At 38.9% G+C, this 22,991-nt stretch overlaps 1 protein-coding gene across 1 annotated transcript in view; it reads left to right on the plus strand.

Annotated features, from left to right (window-relative positions):
• C1H1orf185 (chromosome 1 C1orf185 homolog) overlaps positions 1–22,844 on the plus strand; it is a 47,730-nt gene extending 24,886 nt beyond the window's left edge. Inside the window, exons 4-5 of the mRNA XM_025368781.1 lie at positions 20,720–20,756; positions 22,462–22,844. Coding sequence (XP_025224566.1) covers positions 20,720–20,756; positions 22,462–22,766 — 342 coding nt within the window. The 3' untranslated portion in view covers positions 22,767–22,844. The remainder of the gene's footprint in view (positions 1–20,719; positions 20,757–22,461) is intronic.
• The last annotated feature ends 147 nt before the right edge of the window (positions 22,845–22,991 follow it).

The raw sequence follows: 22,991 nt of genomic DNA on the forward strand, positions 1-22,991 counted from the left end.
TAGAAGCCAATACTATGGCACCAGCTTTTGAGAAAAAAAAAAGCTTCATTGCAAGGTCAACTGGGCAAGGAGTTAGAAGGCAATGCTCAAATATGCCACACTAAGCTGGGGCTGGGAGCAGATCTGAAAGGCAGACAGTAACTATGAAGGAGATAGAAAAATGCAACAAGGCTTGATCTGATTGGGTCCCAAAGAGGAGGTGCCAGGTCCTTGGGTTTTAAATTTGTACTTCAGCAAAACAGGAGCTAGATGCAGTGGCTCATACTTGTAATCCCAGCACTTTGGGATGCTGAGGTGGGTGGATCGCTTGAGCTCAGGAGTTCAAGACCAGCCTGGACAACATAGCGAGACCTCAGCTCTAAAATCAAAAAACAAAAATAGGACACCCCTTCACTTCTTAATTGGGCCCCTGTTCCTCAACTCAAGTTACTTAGATTCTGCACGTGGTTAACTTTCCATTCTAATCACCTCTGGGTCACATATCAGGCATGATTGGTTCATCTAGGTATGCTCAAGTGTGACTTGCAACCTGAGCCCACTGCAACTGAGAAACTCATTATTTTGTTACAATTGCTACTGACAAAGTTTAACTGGAGTTAACTGGTTCTATGATTACATTGTTAGTTTTTATTACTGGAATTTTTTTGAGACAAGGTCTTGCTCTGTTGCCCAGGCTGGAGTGCAGTGGCACAATCACAGGTCACTGTAATCTTGAACTCCTGGACTCAAAGGATCCTCCCACCTCAGCCTCCTGAGTAGCTGGAGCTATAGATATACACCACTATGTCCACTTTAAAAAAAAAAAAAATTGTAGAGATAGAGTCTTGCTGTGTTGCCCAGGCTAATCTCGAACTCCTGGGCTCAAGTGAGCCTCCTGCCTCAGTCTCCCAATGTGCTGATTACAGGTGTGAGCCACTGCACCCAACTCCTATTACTGAAATATTTTTATACTTGTGCTTTTGTGAAATGATTTTAAGTAAACTTTTAATTTTAGAATAATCTATGATTTATAGAGAAGTCATAAAGATAATATAAAATTTTCCTATACCCTTCACCCAGTTTTCCTCCAGTGCTAAAATCTTAAGTTATCATAGTACATTTGTCAAAACTAAGAAACCAACACTGGTACATTATTATTAACTAAACTACAGATGTTATTTAGATTTCACCAGCTTTTACATGAGTGTACTTTTGCTATTTCAGGACCTAATCCAGGATCCTACATTGCCTTTGTCTCTTTAATTTCCTCTGCTCTGTGACTGTATCTCCATCTTTCTTGTTTAATCTGACCTTTACAGTTTTGAGGAGTGCTGATCATGTTTGTAAAATGTCCCTTAATTGGGGTTTGTTTAATTTTTTTTCATTATTTATAACTTGGGTTATGGATTTTGTAGAAGAATGCCACTAAAGTGAAATTAATGTGATTTTAAAAATATTTTATTGATACAATTTTTAAAATATTTTGAGATTAATTACCTATAATAGAATGCAAAGAATTTAGATACTCCACTTAATGAACATTGACAACTGTGTATACATTCAACCAACACCTAAAACAAACTACAGAACATTTTTATCATCTAAGAAAATTCTCTCTTGTCTCCTTTCCAGTCAATTCCTCTACCCATCCCAGGTATCAGCTTTCTGATTTTTTGTCTGTTTTTTTTTGAGATGGAGTTTCTCTCTTGTCGCCCAGGCTGGAGTGCAGTGGCGCCATCTCAGCTCACTGCAACTTCCGCCTCCTGGGTTCAAGCGATTCTCCTGCCTCAGCCTCCAGAGTAGCTAGGACTACAGACACATGTCACCAAACCCAGCTAATTTTGTATTTTTAATAGAGACAGGGTTTCACCATGTTGGCCAGGCTGGTCTCGACGACCTAACCTCAGGTGATCCACCCGCCTCGGCCTCCCAAAGTGCTGGGATTACAGGCATGAGCCACTGCACCCAGCAACTTTCTGATTTCTGACAATGCTTAGTTTTTATCTGTTCCAAAATTACATATAAATTAAATTATATCTTTTCTGTCTGACTACTCTCACTTAATAAAAGTTTTGGGGTTCACCCATGTTATTGTGTGTGTTAGAACTTTGTTCTTTCTATTGATAAGTAGTAGTTCATTATAAGAACATTTTATGCATTCTCTTGTTGATGGATATTGGGTTGTTTTTAGTTTTTGACTACTATAAATAAGGCTACTCTAAACAACCACATACTTTTAGTGAACATATATTTTCATTTCTTTTATTATTATTATTATTTTGTATTGAGACGGAGCCTCGCTCTGTCGCCCAGGCTGGAGTGCATTGACCTGATCTCAGCTCACTGCAAGCTCCCGGGTTCACGCCATTTTCCTGCCTCAGCCTCCTCAGTAGCTGGGACTACAGGCACCCGCCACTGCGCCCGGCTAATTTTTTGTATTTTTAGTAGAGACAGGGTTTCACTGTGTTAGCCAGGATGGTCTCAATCTCCTGACCTCGTGATCTGCTTCCCTTGGCCTCTCAAAGTGATGGGATTACAGGCGTGAGCCATAGCGCCTGGGCCATTTTTCTTTCTTTCTTTCTTTTTTTATTTTTTGAGACAGAGTTTTACTCAGTCACCCAGGCTGGAATGTAGTTGCATGATCTCAGCTCACTGCAACCTCCACCTCCCGGGTTCAAGCGATTCTCCTGCCTCAGCCTCCCAAGTAGCTGGGACTACAGGTGCATGCCACCACGCCCAGCTAATTTTTTGTATTTTTAGTAAAGATCAGGTTTCACCATGTTGGCCAGAATGGACTAGAACTCTTGACCTCCAGTGATCCGCCCGCCTTGGCCTCCCGAAGTGCTGAAATTACAAGCGTGAGCCACCATGCCCAGCCTATACTTTGATTTTTCATGGGAAAGTACCTGAACATGGAATTGTCAAGGCTTGGGGTGACATATATGTAACTTTATAAGAAACTGCTGAGCAGGTTTCCAAAGTGATTGTAACTTATTTCACTCCTACCAGCAATAAGTGAGAGTTTCAGTTGTTCCATGTACTTGCCAACAAATGGTGTTGTCATTAGTGTTTTTAATTTTAGCTATTTTAGTGGGTATAAAATGGCATTTAAATGCGCTTTTAGGCCAGGCACAGTGGCTCACTCCTGTAATCCCTGCACTTTGGGAGGCCGAGGTGGGCAGATCACCTGAGGTCAGGAATTCAAGATCAGCCTGGCTGGTATGGCAAACTCCCATCTCTACTGAAAACAAAACAAAACAAAACAAAATTATCTGAGTGTGGTGGTGCTTGCCTGTAATCCCAGCTACTTGGGAGGCTGAGGCAGGAGAATTCCTTGAATTTGGGAGGCAGAGGTTGCAGCGAGCAGAGACTACGCCGCTGCACTCCAGCCTGGGTGACAGAGCAAGACTTCGTCTCAAAAAATTAAATTAAAATAAAATAAAATCACTTTTAATTTATATTTCCCTGATGACTAAAGACGGTGAGCTTGTTGGCTAGCTGAATATATTTGTATATATGACCTGCTTGTTTCAGTCTTTTACCCACTTTTTAAATTGGAATGTTGATTTTGTTTTGTTTGCTTTTTTTTTTTTTTGAGATGGAGTCTGGCTCTGTCACCCAGGCTTGAGTGCAGTGGCACGATCTTGGCTCACTGCAACATCTGCTTTCCCAGTTCAAGTGATTCTCTTGCCTCAGCCTCTCGAGTAGCTGGGATTACAGGAGCCTACCACCACACCTGGCTAATTTTTGCATTTTTAGTAGAGGCGGGGTTTCACCATGTTGGCCAGGCTGGTCTCAAACTCCTGACCTCAGTCGATCCGCCTGCCTCAGCCTCCCAAAGTGCTGGGATTATAGGTGTAAGCCACTGTGCCTGGCCACACAGCAAAATTTTTAAATTTTTTGTAAAGATGGGGTCTCAAACTCCTGGCCTCAAGCGATCCTCTTCAGCCTCCTAGAGCACTGGGATTGAGTGTGAGCCACTGCACCCAGTCCCTGGTACTCTTTATACTCACTCTCTTCCTCCCTTTCCCTAGCTCCTGGCAACCAGTAATCTGTTGCCCATCTCTATAATTTTATCATTTCCAGAATGTTATATAAATAGAGTCGTGTAGCATGTGGTCTTTTGACTTTTGGCTTTTCTTTTGAGATTGTGCAGTGGCACAATCATAGGTCACTGTAACCTTGAACTCATGGACTCAAGGGATCCTTCCACCTCAGCCTCCTGAGTAGCTAGGACTGCAAACATGTGCCACCATACCCCAAGAGACCCAGTTTAATACCTGTCTTATTCATTTCAGGCTGCTATAGCAAAAATAACATAGATTGGGTGGCTTAAACAACATTTAATTCCCTCAGTTTTGGAGGCTGAGAAGTCCAAGATCAAGAGCTGAAAGATCCGGTTCTGGTGAAGACCCTCTTCCTGGTTTGAAGATGGCCTTTTTCTTGCTGTGTCTCCATATGGCAGGGAGCAGGGAGAGTAAGAGCACACTTTCACATCTCTTCTTATAAAGGCACGAATTCCATTCATGAGAGTCCAAGTCCTCATGTCTTAATTACTTCCCAAAGGCTCCAACTCCTAATATCATCACACTGGGGGTTAAGATTTCAGTGTATGAATTTTGAGCTGACACATACATTCAGTTCGTAATAATATCCATATGATCTCTCCAAGTTGCTGCATCAATAGTTGGTTCTTTTTCATGACTGAGTAGTGTAACATTGTGTGTTATGCTAATGATTAAACCACAGAGTTTAATCATTTATGCATTGAGGGATATTTGAGATATTTCCAGTTTGGAGCTGGCAAATAAAGGTGCCACAAACATTCATGTACAGGTTTTTCTGTAGAGATAAGTTTTCATTTCTCTAGAATAAATGCCCAGGAATGCAGTTTCTGGGTCGTATGGTGAGACCCAGAACCTGGCAGAGACACAAAACAAAAAGAAAACTTCAGGCCTATATCTTTGATGAACATTGATGCAAAAATCCTCAACAAAATACTGGCAAACCAAATCCAGAAGCACATGAGAAAGTTTATTTACCACAATTAAGTAGGCTTTATTCCTGGGATGCAAGGTTGGTTCACCCTATACAAATCAATAAATGTTATTCATCATATAAACAGAACTAAAGACAAAAACCACTATGCACTTAATTTTTTAAGAAACTGTCAGCCTTTATTCCAAAATAACTGTCCCATTTTACATTTCCAACAATAATGTATGAGAGATCCAGTTTCTTTTTTCCTTTTTTTTTAAAGAGACAAGGGCCTTGCTATGTTGCCCAGGCTAGACTCTTCACTCCTGGGCTCAAGTGATCCTCCCACTTCAGTCCCCTGAGTAGCTAACACTATAGACATGTGCCACTACGCTCCAAGGAATGCAGTTTCTAAGCATCCTTGCCAGCATTTGATACTATCTATATTATTTTAGTCATTTAAAAATACATGTTTTCATGTATGATATATGTGTCCAACTTCATTCACTTGCAATGGATATCTCATTGTCCCAACACCATTTGGAGAAAAGTCTTTTTTCCCCATTCCATTGTCTTAGCACACTTATCGAAAATCAGTTGACTGCAAGTGTGAGTGTTTATTTCCGGACTCTCAGTTCTATGTCATTGATTTATATGTCTCATACCAATATCATACTGTCTTGATTATTGTAGCTTTGTAGTAAATTTTAATATCAGGAAGTGTGAGCCTTCCAGTTTTGTTCTTTTTCAAGATTATTTTGACTATCATAGTTTTACATCTTACATTTCTATGTTTAGTCCATTTTTAGTTAATTTTTTTTTCTTTTTTGAAACAGAGTTTTACTCTTCTCGCCCAGGCTGGAGTGCAATGGTGCTATCTTGGCTCACTGTAACCTCCGCCTCCCAGGTTCAAGTGATTCTCCTGCCTCAGCCTCCTGAGTAGCTGGGATTATAGGCATGCACCACCATGCCTGGCTAATTTTGTATTTTTAGTAGAGATAGGGCTTTCTCCATGTTGGTCAGGCTGGTCTCAAACTCCTGACCTCAGGTGATCTGCCCACCTTGGCCTCCCAAAATGCTGGGATTACAGGTGTGAGCCACCAAGTCCAACCATTAATTGTTTTGAATAAGGTGTGAGGTTTAGGTCAAGGTTCATTTTTGGCAGTACCCATGTCTAATTGTTCCAGTATTATTTGTTGAAAAAGTAAACACATTGAATTGCTTTGCTTTGCATCTGTGAATTGCTTTTGCAATTCTTCTCTCATTTATGCCAGTTCCTCCTCCTCCTCCTTTCTCCATTTTAGTCAGTGGTAAGAGCTACTGTAGATGTCTTCTCTCTTATGAAGGGTTTGTCACTTTCTGGAGTTTAGCTTTTTGTTTTATTTTTAAAAGATGATTATTGGCCAGACTTGGTGGCTCACACCTGTAATCCTAGCACTGTGAGAAGCTGAGGCGGGAAGATCATTTGAGCGCAGGAGTCTGAGACCAGCCTAGACAACAAAGCAAGACATCATCTCTAGCAAAAAGAAAGAGTGAGAAAGAGAGAGAAAGGAAGGAAGAAAAAATTTTTTAAAAAGATAGTTAAGCTTATCCATATTGCTTGTGTCATTAGAGTAAGAGCAATGGTCTTTTACAACTTTCTACTTTTAAACCTAAAATAAACAATGATTGGCCATGGATTGCTGTCCTGTAGAAATAGTCATTTTCTGGCTAGTTTATAGAAATGATCTCACTGCTGCCACACTACTAAATGCTTTGGTTGACACCACCCATTGGAGTGTAATGACCAGTGGTCCAAGAGCACCTCGGTTCCCCTAGCAAAGTGAATTCCCAACCTTGAGCCAGAGAGCAAAGTCGGGGCCCAGTACAAGTCCCTTAGAGTTAGAGCACACAGTCTAGGAATTGGGAGCTGAGGATTGGCCCCTTAAAATATTCCAGAAATGAAGCCAGTTAGTTGAATCTACCTTATACCACAATCAAACCCTCAAGGTCATCAAATAGGAGAAGGGGAAAAAGAATACATCCACAGGTCAGCAACCTCAGAGATTGATGGTACATAAACCCACAGTGCAAAAACCCTGATAATTCAAAAAGCCAGAGAGCCTTCTTTCCTCCAAATGACCATATCACCTCTTCAGCAAAGGTTCTGAACCAGGCTGAGATGGCTGAGATGACAGAAATAGAATTCAGAATATGAATAGTAATGAAGATTACTGAGCTACAGAAGTGCATTGAAACCCAGTGCAAGGAAGCTAAAAGTCATGATAAAATGATGCAGGAGCTGACAGACAAAATAGCCAATATAGAGAAGAACCTCACAAACCTGATAGAGCTGAAAAACACACTACATGAATTTCATAATGCAATCACAAGTATTAATAGCAGAATAGACTAAGCAGAGGAAAGAATCTCAGAGCTTGAAGATGGGCTTTCTGAAATTAGTCAACAAGAATAGAGAAAAAAGAATGAATAAAACTTCTGAGAAATATGGGATTATGTAAAGAGACCTAATTTATGATTCATTGGTATCCCCAAAAGAGATGGGGAGAATGGAACCAGTGTGGAAAATATATTTCAGGATATAATCCATCTCTTTCAGGGAAATACAGAGAACTCCAGTAAGATACTTCACAAGAATATTATCCCCGAGACACATAATCATTGAATTCTCCAAGGTCGAAATGAAAGAAAATGTTAAAGGCAGCTAGAGAGAAAGGTCAGGCCACCTACAAAGGGAAGCCCATCAGACTAACTGCAGACCTCTCAAAAGAAACCCTACAAGTCAGAAGAGATTGGGAGCCAATATTCAGCATTCTCAAAGACAAGAAATTCCAACCCAGAATTTCATATCTGGCCAAATTAAGCTTCATGAGCAAAGGAGAAATAAGATCCTTTTCAGACAAGCAAATTCTGAGAGAATTTGTTACCACCATATCTGCCTTATAAACACTCCTGGAGGAAGCACCAAATATGGAAAGGAAAGACCCTTACCAGCTACTACAAAAACACTGAAGTATACAGACCAGTGACACTATAAAGCAACCACGTAAGCAAGTCTGCAAAATAACCAGTTAACATAGTGATGACAGGACAAATCCACACATATCAATATTAACCTTGAATGCAACTGGGTTACATGTCTTAATTAGAAGACACAGTAGCAAGCTGGAAAAAAAAAAAAAAAAAAGAAGCAAGACCCATTGATATGCTGTCTTCAAGAGACCTATCTCACATGCAACGATACACATAGGCTCAAAATAAAAGAATGATGAAAAATCTACCAAGCAAATGGAAAACAGAAAAAGCAGGGGTTGTAATCCTAGTTTCAGACAAAACAGACTTCAAACCAGCAAATGTTTAAAAAAGACAAAGAAAGGCATTACTTAATAGTAAAGGGTTCAATTTAACAAGAAGATCTAACTATTCTAAATACCTATGCACCCAACACAAGAGCATCCAGATTCATAAAGCAAGTTCTTAGACACACCTTCAAAGAGACTTAGACTCCCACGCAATAGTAGTGGGAGAGTTTTACACCCTACTAACAATATTTGACAGATCAATGAGACAGAAAATTAGCAAAGACATTCAGGACCTGAACTCAGCACTGAATCAAATGGACTTGATAGACATCTGCAGAACTCTTCACCCAAAAACAACAGAATATACATTGTTCTCATTGCCACATGGCACGTATTCTAAAATCAATTACATAATCAGAAGTAAAACACTCTGGCTGGGTACAGTCACTCATGCCTGTAATCCTAGCACTTTGGGAGGCCAAAGCAGACAGTTTGAGACCAGCCTGGCCAACATGGTGAAAATACATGTCTCTACTAAAAATACAGAAATTAGCCAGGCATGGTGGCATGTGCCTATAATCCCATCTACTCAGGAGGTTGAGGCAGAAGAATCACTTGAACCTGGGAGTCAGAGGTTGCAGTGAGCTGAGATGGCACCACTGCACTCCAGCCTGGATGACACAGCAAGACTCTGTCAAAAAAAAAAAAAAAGAAAAGAAAAGAAAAAAAAAAAAGTAGAACACTCCTCAGCAAATGCAAAAGAACAGAAATCCTAACAGTCTATCTCTCAGACCAAAACACAATCAAATTAGAAACAGACTAAGAAATTCACTCAAAACTGTATAATTACATGGAAATTAAATAAACTGCTCCTGAATGTCTTTTGGGTAAACAATGAAATTAAGGCAGAAATCAAGGAGTTCTTTGAAACTAATGAGATCAAAGGTGCAACATACCAGAATCTCTGGGACATAGCTAAGGCAGTATTAAAAGGGAAACTTATAGCACTAAATGCCCACATCAGCAAGTTAGAAAAATATGAAGTTAACCTAACATCAAACTAAAAGAACTAGAGAACCAAGAGCAAACAAATCCCAAAGCTAGCAGAAGACAAGAAAGAACCAAAATCAGAGCTGAACTGAAAGAGAATGAGACACACACACACACACACACACACACACACACACACAATTCAAAAGATCAATGAATCCAGGAGTTGGTTTTCTGAAAAAAATAATAAAATAGTCTGCTAGCTAGACTAGTAGAGAAGAAAAGAGATTGTTCAAATAAATACAACCATAAATGACAAGGGGGGTATTACCAGTGACCCATAGAAATACAAATAACCATCAGAGAATATTATGGACACCTCTATGCACATAACTAGAAAATCTAGAAGAAATGGATAAATTCCTGGATACATACACCTTCCTAAGACAACCAAGAAGAAATTTAATCACTGAACACACCAATAATAAGTTGTGAGATTCAGTCAGTGATAAACAGGCTACCAACCAGAAAAAAATCCAGGACCAGATGGATTCATAGCTGAATTCTCCCAGATGTGCAAAGAAGAGCTAGTACCATTCCTTTTAAAACTATTCCAAAAAATTAAGGAGGAGGGACTCCTCCCTAACTTATTCTATGAGGCCAGCATCATCTTGATGCCAAAACCTGGCAGAGACACAAAACAAAAAGAAAACTTCAGGCCTATATCTTTGATGAACACTGATGCAAAAATCCTCAACAAAATACTGGCAAACCAAATCCAGCAGCACATGAGAAAATTTATTCACTGTGATCAAGTGGGCTTTATTCCTGGGATGCAAGGTTGGGTCAACATAAATCAATAAATGTGATTCATCATATAAACAGAACTAAAGAAAAAAACCACATGATTGGACTGGGCACAGTGGCTGACACCTGTAATCTCAACACTTTGGGAGGCCAAGGAGGGCAGATAACCTGAGGTTGGGAGTTCAAGACCAGCCTGACCAACATGGAGAAACCACATCTCTACTAAAAATACAAAATTAGCCAGGCATGGTGGCATATGCCTGTAATCCCAGCTACTCGGGAGGCTGAGGCAGGAGAATCACTTGAACCTGGGAGGCGGAGGTTGTGGTGAGCCGAGATCACACCATTGCACTCCAGCCTGGGCAACGAGAGTGAAACTCTGTCAAAAACAAAACAAAACAAAACAAAACAAAACATGATTATCTCAATAGATGCAGAAAAGCCTTTCAATAAAATTCAGCACAACTTCATGTTAAAAAGTCTTAATAAACTAGGTATTGAAGGAACATACCTCAAAATAATGAGACCCATCTATGACAAACCCATACCCAGCATCATACTGAATGGGCAGAAGCTGGAAGCATTCCCCTTGAAAACAGGCACAAGACAAGAATGCCCTCTCTCACCACTCCTACTCAACATAGTACAGGAAGTCCTGGCTAGGGCAATCAGGCAAGAAAAAGAAATAAGGGGCATCCAAATAGGAAGAGAGGAAGTCAAACTATCCCTATTTGCAGATGACATGATCCACTATCTGGAAAATCCCATTGTCTCAGCCCAAAAGCTCCTTAAGCTGATAAACAACTTTGGCAAAGTCTCAGGATACAATATCAATGTGGAAAAATTACCAACATTCCTATACACCAACAACAGTCAAGTTGAGAACCAAATCAGGAATGCAATCCCATTCACAATTGCCACAAAACATATAAAATACCTATGAATACAGCTAATCAGAGAGGTGAAATAACTCTATAAGAAGAACTACAAAACACTGCTCAAAGAAATCAGAGATGACACAAGCAAATGGAAAAACCTTCCATGCTCATGGATAGGAAGAATCAATATTGTTTAAATGGCCATACTGCCCAAAACAATTTATAGATTCAATGCTATTCCTATTAAACTACCACTGACATTCTTCATAAAACTAGAAAAAAAACCATTTTATTTTATTATTTCTATTTTGATTTTGATTTTTTTTTGAGATGGAGTCTTGCTCTGTCACCCAGGCTGGAGTGCAGTGGCGTGATCTGAGCTCACTGGAACAAAAAAGAGCCTGAGTAGCCAAGGAAATCCTAAGCAAAAAGAACAAAGCTGGAAGCATCACACTACTCCACTTCAAACTATACTGTAGAGTTACAGTAACCAAAACAGCATGGTACTGGTACAAAAACAGACACATAGACCAATGGAACAGGACACAGAACCCAGAACCCAGAAGTAAGGCCACACACCTACAATGATCTGATCTTTGACAAACCTGACAAAAACAAGCAATGGGGGAAGGATTCTCTATTCAACAAATGGTGCTGGGATAACTGGCTAGCCACATGCAGAAGACTGAAACTGGACCCCTTCCTTATACCATATACAAAAATTAACTCAAGATGGATTAAAGACTTAAATGTAAATAAAACCCAAATGTGTAAAAACCCTGGAAGACCACCTAGGCAATACCATTCTGGACATAGAAATGGGCAAAGATTTCATGATGAAGATGCCAATAGCAATTGCAACAAAAGCAAAAATTGACAAATGGTATCTAATTGAACCAAAGAGCTTATTCACAGCAAAGGAAATTATCAACAGAGTGAACAGACAACCTATAAATGGGAGAAAATGTTTGCAAACCATGCATCTGACAATGGTCTAATATCCAGCATCTATCCGGAACTTAAACAAATTTACAAGAAAAAAACAAGCAACCCCATTAAAAAGTGAGCAAATAACATGAACAGACACTTTTCAAAAGAAGACATACCTGTGGCCAAGAATCATTTGAAAAAAAGCTCAATATCACTGATTATTAGAGAAATGCAAATCAAAACCACAATGAGATACCATCTCACCAGTCAAAATGGCTATTACTAAAAAGTCAAGGCTAGACATGGTGGCTCATGCCTGTAATCCCAGCACTTTGGGAGGCTGAGGCAGGTGGATCACTTGAGGTCAGGAGTTAGAGACCAGCCTGGCCAACAAGACGAAACACCGTCTCTACTAAAAAATACAAAACTTAGCTGGGTGTGGTGGTACACTCATGTAATTCCAGCTACTTGGGAGGCTGAGGCAGGATAATCACTTGAACCCAAGAGGCAGTGGTTGCAGTGAGCTGAGATCATGCCACTGCACTCCAGCCTGGGCGACAGAGACTCTGTCTCAAAAAAATAAAAAATAACAAAAAAATTTTAAAACATGCTGGTGATGCTACAGAGAAAAAGGAATTCTTACACACTGTTATGAGAGTGCAAATGAGTTCAATCATTGTGGAAGACAGTGTGGCAATTCCTCAATTCTTAAAAACAGAAATACCATTTGACCCCGCAATCCCATTACTGGCTATTACCCAAAGGAATATAAATTGTTTGATTATAAAGACACATGCATGTGTATGTTCACTGCAGCATTATTCACTATAGCAAAGACATGGAATCAACCTAAATGCCCATCAGTAGTAGACTGGATAAAGAAGATATGGTACATATACATTATGGAATAAAAAAGAATGAGATCATACCCATTGCAGGAACATGGATGGAACTGGAGGTCATTATCTTCAGCAAACTAATGCAGGAACAGAAAACCAAATACTGCATGTTCTCATTTATATGTGAGAGCCAAATGTTGAAAACACATGGACACATAGAGGGGAACAACACACACTGGGGCCTATAAGAAGGTGGAGGGTGGGAGAAGGGAGAGAATCAGGACGAAATAACTAATGGGTACTAGGCTTAATACCTGGGTGATGAAATAATCTGTACAACAAACCCTCCATGACACAGGTCATGTGTAACAAACCTGCACATGTACCCCTGAACCTAAAAGTTAAAAAATATATATATTTAAATCAAAAAGAAATCTTATTTATATTTGTACATTACTTATTTTTATTTTAAAAATTGTAATAAAATACACATAACAAAATTTACTATTTTAACCATTTTGAAGTGTACAATTCAGTGGCATTAAGTGCATTCACGTTGTGCAACCATCATCACCATTCATCTTCAGAGTTTGTTTGTTTGAGACGGAGTCTCACTCTGTCACCTAGGCTGGAGTGCAGTGCTGCGATCTCGGCTCACTGCAAGCTCTGCCTCCCGGGTTCATGCCAGTCTCCTGCCTCAGCCTCCCGAGTAGCTGGGACTACAGGCGCCCGTCATCACGCCCGGCTAATTTTTTGTATTGTTGGTAGAGATGGGGTTTCACCATATTAGCTAGGATGCTTTCAATCTCCTGACTTCACAATCCGCCTGCCTCCACCTCCCAAAGTGCTGGGATTACAGGCATAAGCTACCATGCCGGCCCAGAATTTTATTTTTTTAAGACAGAGTCTTGCTCTATCGCCCAGGCAGTGGTGCAATCTCGGCTCACTGCAACCTCCTCCTCCCAGGTTCAAACAAGTCTCCTGTCCCAGCCTCCCAAGCAGCTGGGATTACAGGTGTGCGCCCCCATGCCCAGCTAATTTTTGTATTTTTAGCAGAGATGGGGTTTCACCATGTTGGCCAGGCTGATCTCGAACTCCTGACCTCAAGTGGTCCACCTGTCTCGGCCTCCCAAAGTGCTGGGATTACAGGCATGATCCACTGCGCTCAGGCCATGATGTCTTTTCTTTTACATGTGGATGATTTGATTTGATAATATTTTACTTACTTTTTTACATGTCTGTAAATGAATGAAATCAGCCTCAAATTTCCTTTCTTTCTTTTTTTTTTTTTTTTTCCTTTTTTTCCCAGAGACAGAGACTCACTGTTGCCAACCAGGTTACCGTGGAATGGTATGATTATAGCTCACTATAACCTCGAACTCCTGGGCTCAAGAGATACTCCCACCTCAGCCTCCCGAATAGCTGGAATTGCAGGTGCTCACCACCACACCTGGCTAATTTTTGTATTTTTAGTAGAGACGGGCTTTCACCATGTTGGCTAAGCTGGTCTCAAACGCTTGGCCTCAAATAACCCTCCCACCTTGGCCTCCCCAAAGCACTGGAATTATAGACATGAGTTACTGCAGCTGGCCAAATCTTCTTTCCTATATTGTGCTGTCAGACCTTTGTAGCAAGGTTATGCTAGGCTCATAAAATGATTGGGGAGGGTTTCTTCTTTTTCTATACTCTGAATAGTTTGTAAAAGAGTAACTATTTGTTTTTGAATGTCTGTTAGGCTCAAATAGTCTTGGATTTAAACTGCCCTTGCAGGAAAATATTTAACTATTAAATCTATTATTTCACAGTGTTGTGTGACAAGGATAATTATTTGGGTGAAATACAATATAAATGGTGCCCCCTAGAGTTGCTATTGTCGTCTTAGATTTTCATTATTTTTTTAAAACTTGTACAAACCATTATCATCATTCTTGTATTTTTCTCAGTAACACTTCAGTAACACACAAACCCAAACTCTTGGTGTGTTATAACAACAAAGGTTTATTTCTCACATTACATATCATCTGTGGGTCAGCACTGGCTCTATTTGGCATGTTCTTTTCATTCTGGTATCCAAGCTGAAGGGATAGTCTCCATCCTAGAACATCCTTTCCTTGTGACAGAAGAGAGATGTGGAACCACAGTGTTGGCCCTTAAAGCTTCTATCTAGTCACTTCTGCTCATATTTTATTGGCCAAAGTAAATTTCTTAGTCAAGCTTGATGTCAGTGATACAAAAAAAGTATAATTAGCTCACTGAGAATGGCAAATAATTAGCAGCAGTAACGCGCTCTTCTACATACAGGTACCATACAGTCAATGTTTACTTAGATTTACCAACAACTTGATCACTTTCATTGTCTTTCATGCCTTCAACATCAAAACTGTTATTCTGGGATGACTTTTCTTTTTGTGCAAATTACATCCTTCAGAATTTATTTTAGCAAGTATCTTTTGTTTCCAAACTCACTTGGTTTTGGTCATCTGAAAATGACCTTTTTTATTCTCCTTCTTTCAATGGATTCTAGGCTGACACTCCTTTTCTTTTAGTAGAGGGAAAATATGCCTTCTGGCTTTCATCGTTGCCACTGAAATAATACTAGCAGTCTAATTATAGTTCATTTTTGTTCAGTTTTTCTAATGTGTATCTTAGATTTAGATTGCTTTATTTATGTTTAATGTTGGTTGTGATTTGTTTGGCTCTTTGCATCTGTGGATTTTTGCCTTTTTCAATTGTGTGGATCTGGTATCATTTATTCTCCACATGGTTGGTATAATTCACTAGTCATCTAGAGTGTCCTTTATGGAACAGTTTTTAGCCATGAATGCAAATTCTTTGGTAGACCTAGGGCTATTCATGTTACTATCTCTCCTTGAATGAGTTTTGGTAATTTGTGCCTTTCAAGGGATTTTCCACTTCATCTAAGTTGTCTAATTATTGGCATAAAGTTGTTCATGATATTCCTTTATTACTTATTTAATGTATCTGGTACCTGTAGTGATATTCTCTTGCTCACTTATTTATTTGTGTTTTCTCCCTTTTTCCCCCCTAATTGTTCTGGCTAGAGTTTGATCAATTTTATTAATATTTTCAAAGAACTATATACTTGTTTTATTGATTTTCTTTGTTGTTTTCTGTTTTATTGATTTCTGCTCTAGTTGCATTATTTCTGAGCTCAGACTTTTGATAGGTTAGCCCCATCCAATTCAAAGGAATCAGTGATCAGACTCACCCAAAGTAAATTATTGTATCTCAGTAAGGAGAAATGGAGAAGAGAACACAAATATTTAAAGGAAATAAATTTTCCTCTAGAAAACTAGAGAAATGGGAAGAACTCTACTGAAGTTTTGCTATGTTCAACAGACGTGTACAGTGATATTAAGAAGAGATAAGGCCAGGGATGGTGGCTCATGTCTATAACCCTCGTACTTTGGGAGGCCAAAACAGCAGGATCACTTAAGCCCAAGAGTTAAAGACTAGCCTTGGCAACACAGACAGACTCCATCTTTACACCTCCAAAAAAAATTAGCTGAGTGTGGAGGCACATGCCTATGGTTCTAGCCACTTGGGAGGCTGAGGTGGGAGGATCAGCTTAAGCATAGGAGGTTGAGGCTGCCATGAGCCCGTGATTGCACCACTGCATTCCAGCCTGGACGAGACAGTGAAACCCCATCTTAAAAAAAAAAAAAAATCAAGTACTTGTAATTAGCCCTGAAGTACTCCAAACTTTAGAGGTTGAGCACTAGTCAGTGTGGTAGAAAGAGAACCAAGAGGTGTCCCAAAAGCCTAGTGAAGAAGGTGTTTAAGAGGTGGGAGTTATGAACTGTGTCAAATGGGTGTATGTGTGTGTATCTTTATTTTTTCTGAACCACTTGAAAGTAGAATGCATATTCTTTTCCTTCACTCCTTAATACTTCAGTGTACATACTAAGAATGAAGACACTGTCTCATATTATTATAGCTTAGTTTTCAAATTAGGGAAATTTAATATTGATTCAAATACTCTCATATATATATATAATTTTTTTTTCTTTTGAAACGGAGTATCTCTCTGTTGCCCAGGCTGGAGTGCAGTGGCGCAATCTAGGCTCACTGCAACCTCCGCCTCCCGGGTTCAAGCGATTCTCCTGCCTCAGCCTCTGAAGTAGCTGTGATTACAGGCATGTGCCACCACGCCCAGCTAATTTTTGTATTTTTAGTAGAGACAGGGTTTCACCATGTTGGCCAGTCTGGTCTCGAACTCCAGACCTCAAGTGATCTGCCTGCTTCAGCCTCCCAAAGTGCAAGTGCGGGATTACAGGTGTGAGCCACTGCGCGCAGCCCAAATACGCTCTTATATTTTTGTAGCTTAGTTTTCAAATTGGGGAAATTTAATATTGATTCAATGTTTTCATAAAATCTAAAATCCATATTCCATTTTTGTCTGTTATCCCAATCATGTCCTTTACAGAATTGTTTCCCTTTAGTACAGGATCCAGCCCAGAATCACATTTGCATTTAGTTGTCATGTCTCTTCAGTCTTCCTTATTTAGGGACAATTCCTCAGCCTTTCTTTGTCTTTCATGATATTGGCATTTTTGAACAATCCACAACAGTTATTTTATACATAATAGGTGGCTCCTCAATTTGGCTTTTCCTTGTGATCAGATTTAGTTTATCACATCTGAAGGCATACAGTGTTTATCTGTGGATTTTTGCCTTTTTCAATTGTCTATAGAATTGGTATAAATTATTCATCAAATGGTTGGTATAATTCACTAATGAAGTCATCTAGAGTTTCCACTGTGGAACAGTTTTTAGCTATGAATTCAATTTCTTTGGTAGATGTAGGGCTATTCATGTTACTATCTCTCCTTGAATGAGTTTTGGTAATTTGTGCCTTTCAAGGGATTTTCCACACCATCTAAGTTGTCTAATTTATTGGTATAAAGTTGTTCATAATATGCCCTTATTATTTATTTAATGTACCTGGTAGCTATAGTGATATTCTCTGGTTCACTCCTGCTATTATTTTTTGTTTTTTTATTTTTGTTTTTAGGCAGAGTCACTCTGCGGCCCAGGCTAGAGTGGCATGGTGCAATCTTGGCTCACTGCAACCTCCACCTCCCAGATTCTCACGCCTCAGCCTCCCAAGTAGCTGGGATTACAGGTGTGCACCATCATGCCTGGCTAATTTTTGTATTTTTAGTAGAGATGGGGCTTCACCGTGTTGGCCAGGCTGGTCTCAAAACTCCTGGCCTCAGGTAATCCACCTGCCTCAGCCTCCCAAAGTACTAGGATTACAGGTGTGAGCCACCGTGCCAGCCTCACTCCTGAGTATTATTAATTAGAGATTATAGATTGATCGCACAATCAAGATGTTTGTTTTTTGTTTTTGCCACACTGTATTATTCCTATTTTTTACCTTTGCGATAAATAAACGACCTGTGTGAAGACACTTTGAAACCACACAGATATCCTTCTCTTTGTCAAACTTTACTCTCTAGCTATAAAAATTATTTGTGCCTGAGTAAATCTTAACTAAACTGTAGCAAAATGGTGATTTTCCAGCTCTGCCATTCCCATCCACAATTGTCATTTAGCATTCTGTGAATGTAAGGAAGCAGCTGTCCCTTCTCTGTCGTTTTATTACCACTATGGATTTGTGGATTTCTATTTCATTCAGTAGATTATAATCCATCACTACTATTATTTAGATGCCCAAATTTTCCCAAATCTAGTTAGTAGGTATGGCTTCAAGATTGTTCTTCTGTCTTTTTGATACATTCCCACCATTTTCTGAATTTTTTCATAACTACTGATATATAGCATCATTTTTAACAGTTGAAAGAATATACATTGTATTAATATCTATGTATCATAATGCATTTAGCTATTTCCTTACTCTTGGGATTTTTTAATAATTAATTAATTAATTAATTATTTTGAGACAAGGCCCTGCTTTGTCACCCAGGCTGGAATGTAGTGGCACGATCATGGCTCACTGCAGGCATGACTTTCTGGGCTCAAGAGATCCTTGCGCCTCAACCCCCAGAGTAGCTGGCTCTACAGGCACGCACCATCATGCCCGGCTAATTTTTGTATTTTTGTAGAGATGGGGTTTTATTATGTTGCCCAGGCTGGTCTCTAACTCCTGGGCTCAAGGGATCCACCCATCATGGCCTCCCAAAGTGCTAGGATTACAGGCGTGAGCCACTGCACCCAGCCATATGCTTGGGATTTGAAATTGCAGGTTTTAAAAAACAGTGTTGGGTGAATATTCTGGTAGCTGAATGTTTATACAAAACCTAAATTATTTACTTGGCATAATAAATTTCTAGAAGTGGGTTTATTAAGTTTCACTAGAAAAAATTCTACCTGTGTACATGTAGCAGTATATAAGAATGCCCATTTGTCATTCCCTTATTTTGGGTAGAATTTTAATCAGTCTAGGGCCCTAGTCTTTGGTTCCCAGATCAGCAATATCAACATTACCTAGGTGAGCCTATTGGAAGTGCAGACTCTTATACCCCAACCCAGACCTACCGAGTCAGAATCTGCATTTTAACAAGCTCCCAGGGTAATCTGTCAGCACATCAAACTCTGAGAAGGAATATTCTAAAGTAATTTATACAGGAGTCACAGAATGAATTGGTCTTAAATCTAGACAAGGTAAGGTCAGGAAGCCCATACTGGCATTTGTTAATAAAAGGTGAACGTGACAAAGAATTAAAGTTGGCTTTGTAAAAAGTGCTGGTTGGGTGCAGCGGCTCATGCCTGTAATTCCCAGCACTTTGGGAGGCTACGGTGGGAGAATCACTTGAGCTAGGAGTTTGAGACCAGCCTGGGCAACAAAGTGAGACCCCACCTGTACAAAAAATTTAAAAAATTAACCAGACATGGTGGGCATGCACCTGTTGTTCCAGCTACTCAGGAGGCTGAGGCAGGAAGATCACTTGGGCCCAGGAACTTGAGGCTGCAGTGAGCTGTGATCATGCCACTGTACCCCAGCCTGGGTGACAGAATGAGACCCTGTCTCAAAAAAAAAAAAAGAGGTTTATTCTAATAAAATGAATATAAGTATCCCAAATAAGCTTTTTTGGGAGACAGGCAAATGCAGATCAGCACAGAGCACCGACACATTTTCTCCCACAACATAAGACATGAAGTGTCTCCAGCTTCATCTTCACTCACTCCATCCCAGACGCTCTATGCTTTAGCCTATTGTTTATCTAGTGATCTAAGAAAAACCTGAATTAGAATCACTTGCAGAATGTGTTACAATGCATATTCCCAACCCCATTTCTAGAGAATCTGTTCCAGAAGAGTCTGATATTATAATCAAGAATCAGAATTTTAATATGCACATCAGGTAATTCTAATGCCCTAAAGTTTGAGAACTACTACACCACTACAATTCCCAGAACATATCTGGAATATATTGTTTAAACAATGTTTTATTTGTGATAAAAAAAAATATTCCCAAGCCAGGCATGGTGGCGTGCACCTGTAGTCCAGCTACTCAGGAGGCTGTGACAGGAAGATCGCTTGAGCCCAGGAGTTCGAGGCTGCAGTGAGCTATGATCATGCCACTGCACTCCAGACTGGGTGACAGAGCAAGTCTCTGTCTCTAAAAAAATAAAAATAATATTCCTATTTCTATAAAGACCTTCAACCAGAATTCACTTTTTTGTTATTATTGCTGTTAGTTCATTAAACAAGTCTAGGGATTCTAATTATTTTTTAGCCTCCTCTAGTTCTGACCAAGTTGCTGAGGATGGAGAGAACGAATCCTATTTGAACTGTTATTCCTTATCCTGAAGACCGCCTCTTTGGACCAATCCAAATTCATTTCAGATGATACTTCAACTTTTTCTTTTCTCTCAATATATTTTGGTGAAAGAAATTCTTACTGTGGAAAGAAACATTTTCCGTTAAAAAATTATAATGTCAAAATGTGTTACTCTTATATAAAATATATGAAAGAAGTTATATAAAAACTACTCTGATTTTAAAATACAAATAACTTTTTTTAATGTAGGAGGAGCAAAGAAAAAAGGAAGCAGCACATATAAAAGGTATTTTTTCTCAATAATTTATTAGAAGAAATCTTAATGAACTTTAGCAATTCACATCTTGAAGAATCAAGAGGTTATCCTAAATGTCATTTAAGTATCTTAATGGTATGAAATGTAAGGGAAGCATTAATTTATTATTATGTAAAAGGGCATAACTTTTTTAGAAAAAATGAAACTTGCAATATCATATCTTAAACTAAAATGTGAGGTTTTAATTTTTATCTCTTATTTGTACCCAAAGTTACCATAGTCAATGTCTAACAGTAATGCTTGAGGATAAAAAGATACTGCATATCACATCTTAGTACCTCAAAACATTACCTCCTACATAAGTTTAGAGATGCTGAATATAAAAGATAACAAGATATTTTACAGAGCTTTAAAAAATGTAGAAAATACAAAAGTTAATATGTTTAGACCAGGCGTGGTGGCTCATGCCTGTAATCCCGGCACTTTGGGAGGCCGAGGTGGGCAGATCACTTAAGGCCAGGAGTTCAAGACCAGCCTGGCCAATACGGTGAAACTCTGTCTCTACTAAAAATACAAAAATTAGCTGGGTGTGGTGGTGCAGGCCTGTAATCCCAGCTACTTGGGAGGCTGGGTCAGGAGAATCGCTTGAACCTGGGAGGCGGAGGTTGCAGTGAGTCAAGACTATGCCAATGCACTCCAGCCTGGGTGACAGAGCAAGACTCTGTCTCAAAGAAAAAAAAAAAGATATGTTTGCAAGAATGGCCTTATACAGAAGTTTTTTAAAAAGAAAAGTTAATATGTGAAGTGTTATAAAAGGTATTATAGAATATTTTATAGATATTGTATTTTCTAAAACAGCATATCTTAATGGCAAATGTGCAGCCTAAATATTATAATGGGAAAAGCATGAGACAAAGAATGAGAATCTAGGCTAAAATCTATTTTGTATCTGATCTGTAATGGGTCATTTATCTAAGTCTGTTTATTATTTTCATGAAGTGGTGCTAACAGTAACTACCTTGAAGAATTATTAAGAGTATAAATAAGACATAGAAGTATATAAAAATGCTTTGTAAATTGAAAGTCTCTACAGGAAGGTTTGTTACTATTATTGGTATAAAGCCAATTCATACACCCTTCCCAATGCAGACCAAGTATTTTCTAATACATGCCTAAGGAGGCATGTACTTTTCTTTTTTGATGTTGAGTTGTCCTTATTTTAAAATGAAACAAATTAGTTATAAAATCCTTTGCTCCAAGTAGAAACCATGTATCTTACCAATGGTTTTTGCTTGGTTTTGAGTTTTAAAGATTACTGTAGTAGTTATTTCTAATATCATAAATAATTATTTCTTTCTCAGAAAGTTGAATTTGTAATGCAATATTTACACAGATTGAGTAAGCAAGAAATGATAGTTTATTAATTATACCAGTATTGTTAAAATTTATTTTTAAAACAAGGCAATCAGTCTTTTCTGATTTTAAGGAACATTTTGAAACATTTCTAGCCTAATTAGTCTTTTTCTGTTTAAGCAGGTTGATTTCATTTAGAATAGTCTTTTCTATTCTTGATTATCATGAAAATATTGCTAATTCCTAATTACATATAACACTGTGTGGATGATGATAGCAACTATTTCTTTATAGCATTATCCTGCCCATTCTGACATTGTCCTTATAATTAAGAGTTGGCTCATGAATATATAATATTCATAGTAAATCTATGTTTTTACAGCAATTAAAGACCATTCTAAAGATGAATCCCGCCTTGCAACAAAAAGTGTCATTTGTGATCCCTCAGAGACCAGCTCCGCAACAAATCGCAGCAATGTTACATTAAGCTTATCAACATTGCCATCTGAGTCTTATTACAGCCGAAGTGTAGAAGCAGCTGATGACTGGTTTTCTGATGATTCTCTAGTGAAAAGGAACTCTCCAATGCCTTCTCTCGGGGAACCTCTAATGGAAAAAGTATTTGCATACTTGTCAACCATTTCATTAGAAGAGGGTGCTGAAAATGTACTGAATGACACTTTATGATCATCAAAAAGATGACCACATTAAGGGAAAATGTTCATGAAGAAACACAGAGGTTGAAATACAAAACTTTCCACATAATACGGAATGACTTTTTTCTTTTGAAACCTTGTATACACTGAAATCGGGTAAAGTTGAAACTGAATTATCAGCTTCTGAGTCTCTTAACATGTCCATACTAATATTACTTTTTTTCTTCTTTACAATAGAGTGGCTCTACTTCCCTTA

This window comes from Theropithecus gelada, chromosome 1 (assembly GCF_003255815.1).
Source record: "Theropithecus gelada isolate Dixy chromosome 1, Tgel_1.0, whole genome shotgun sequence".
Lineage (NCBI taxonomy): Eukaryota > Metazoa > Chordata > Mammalia > Primates > Cercopithecidae > Theropithecus > Theropithecus gelada.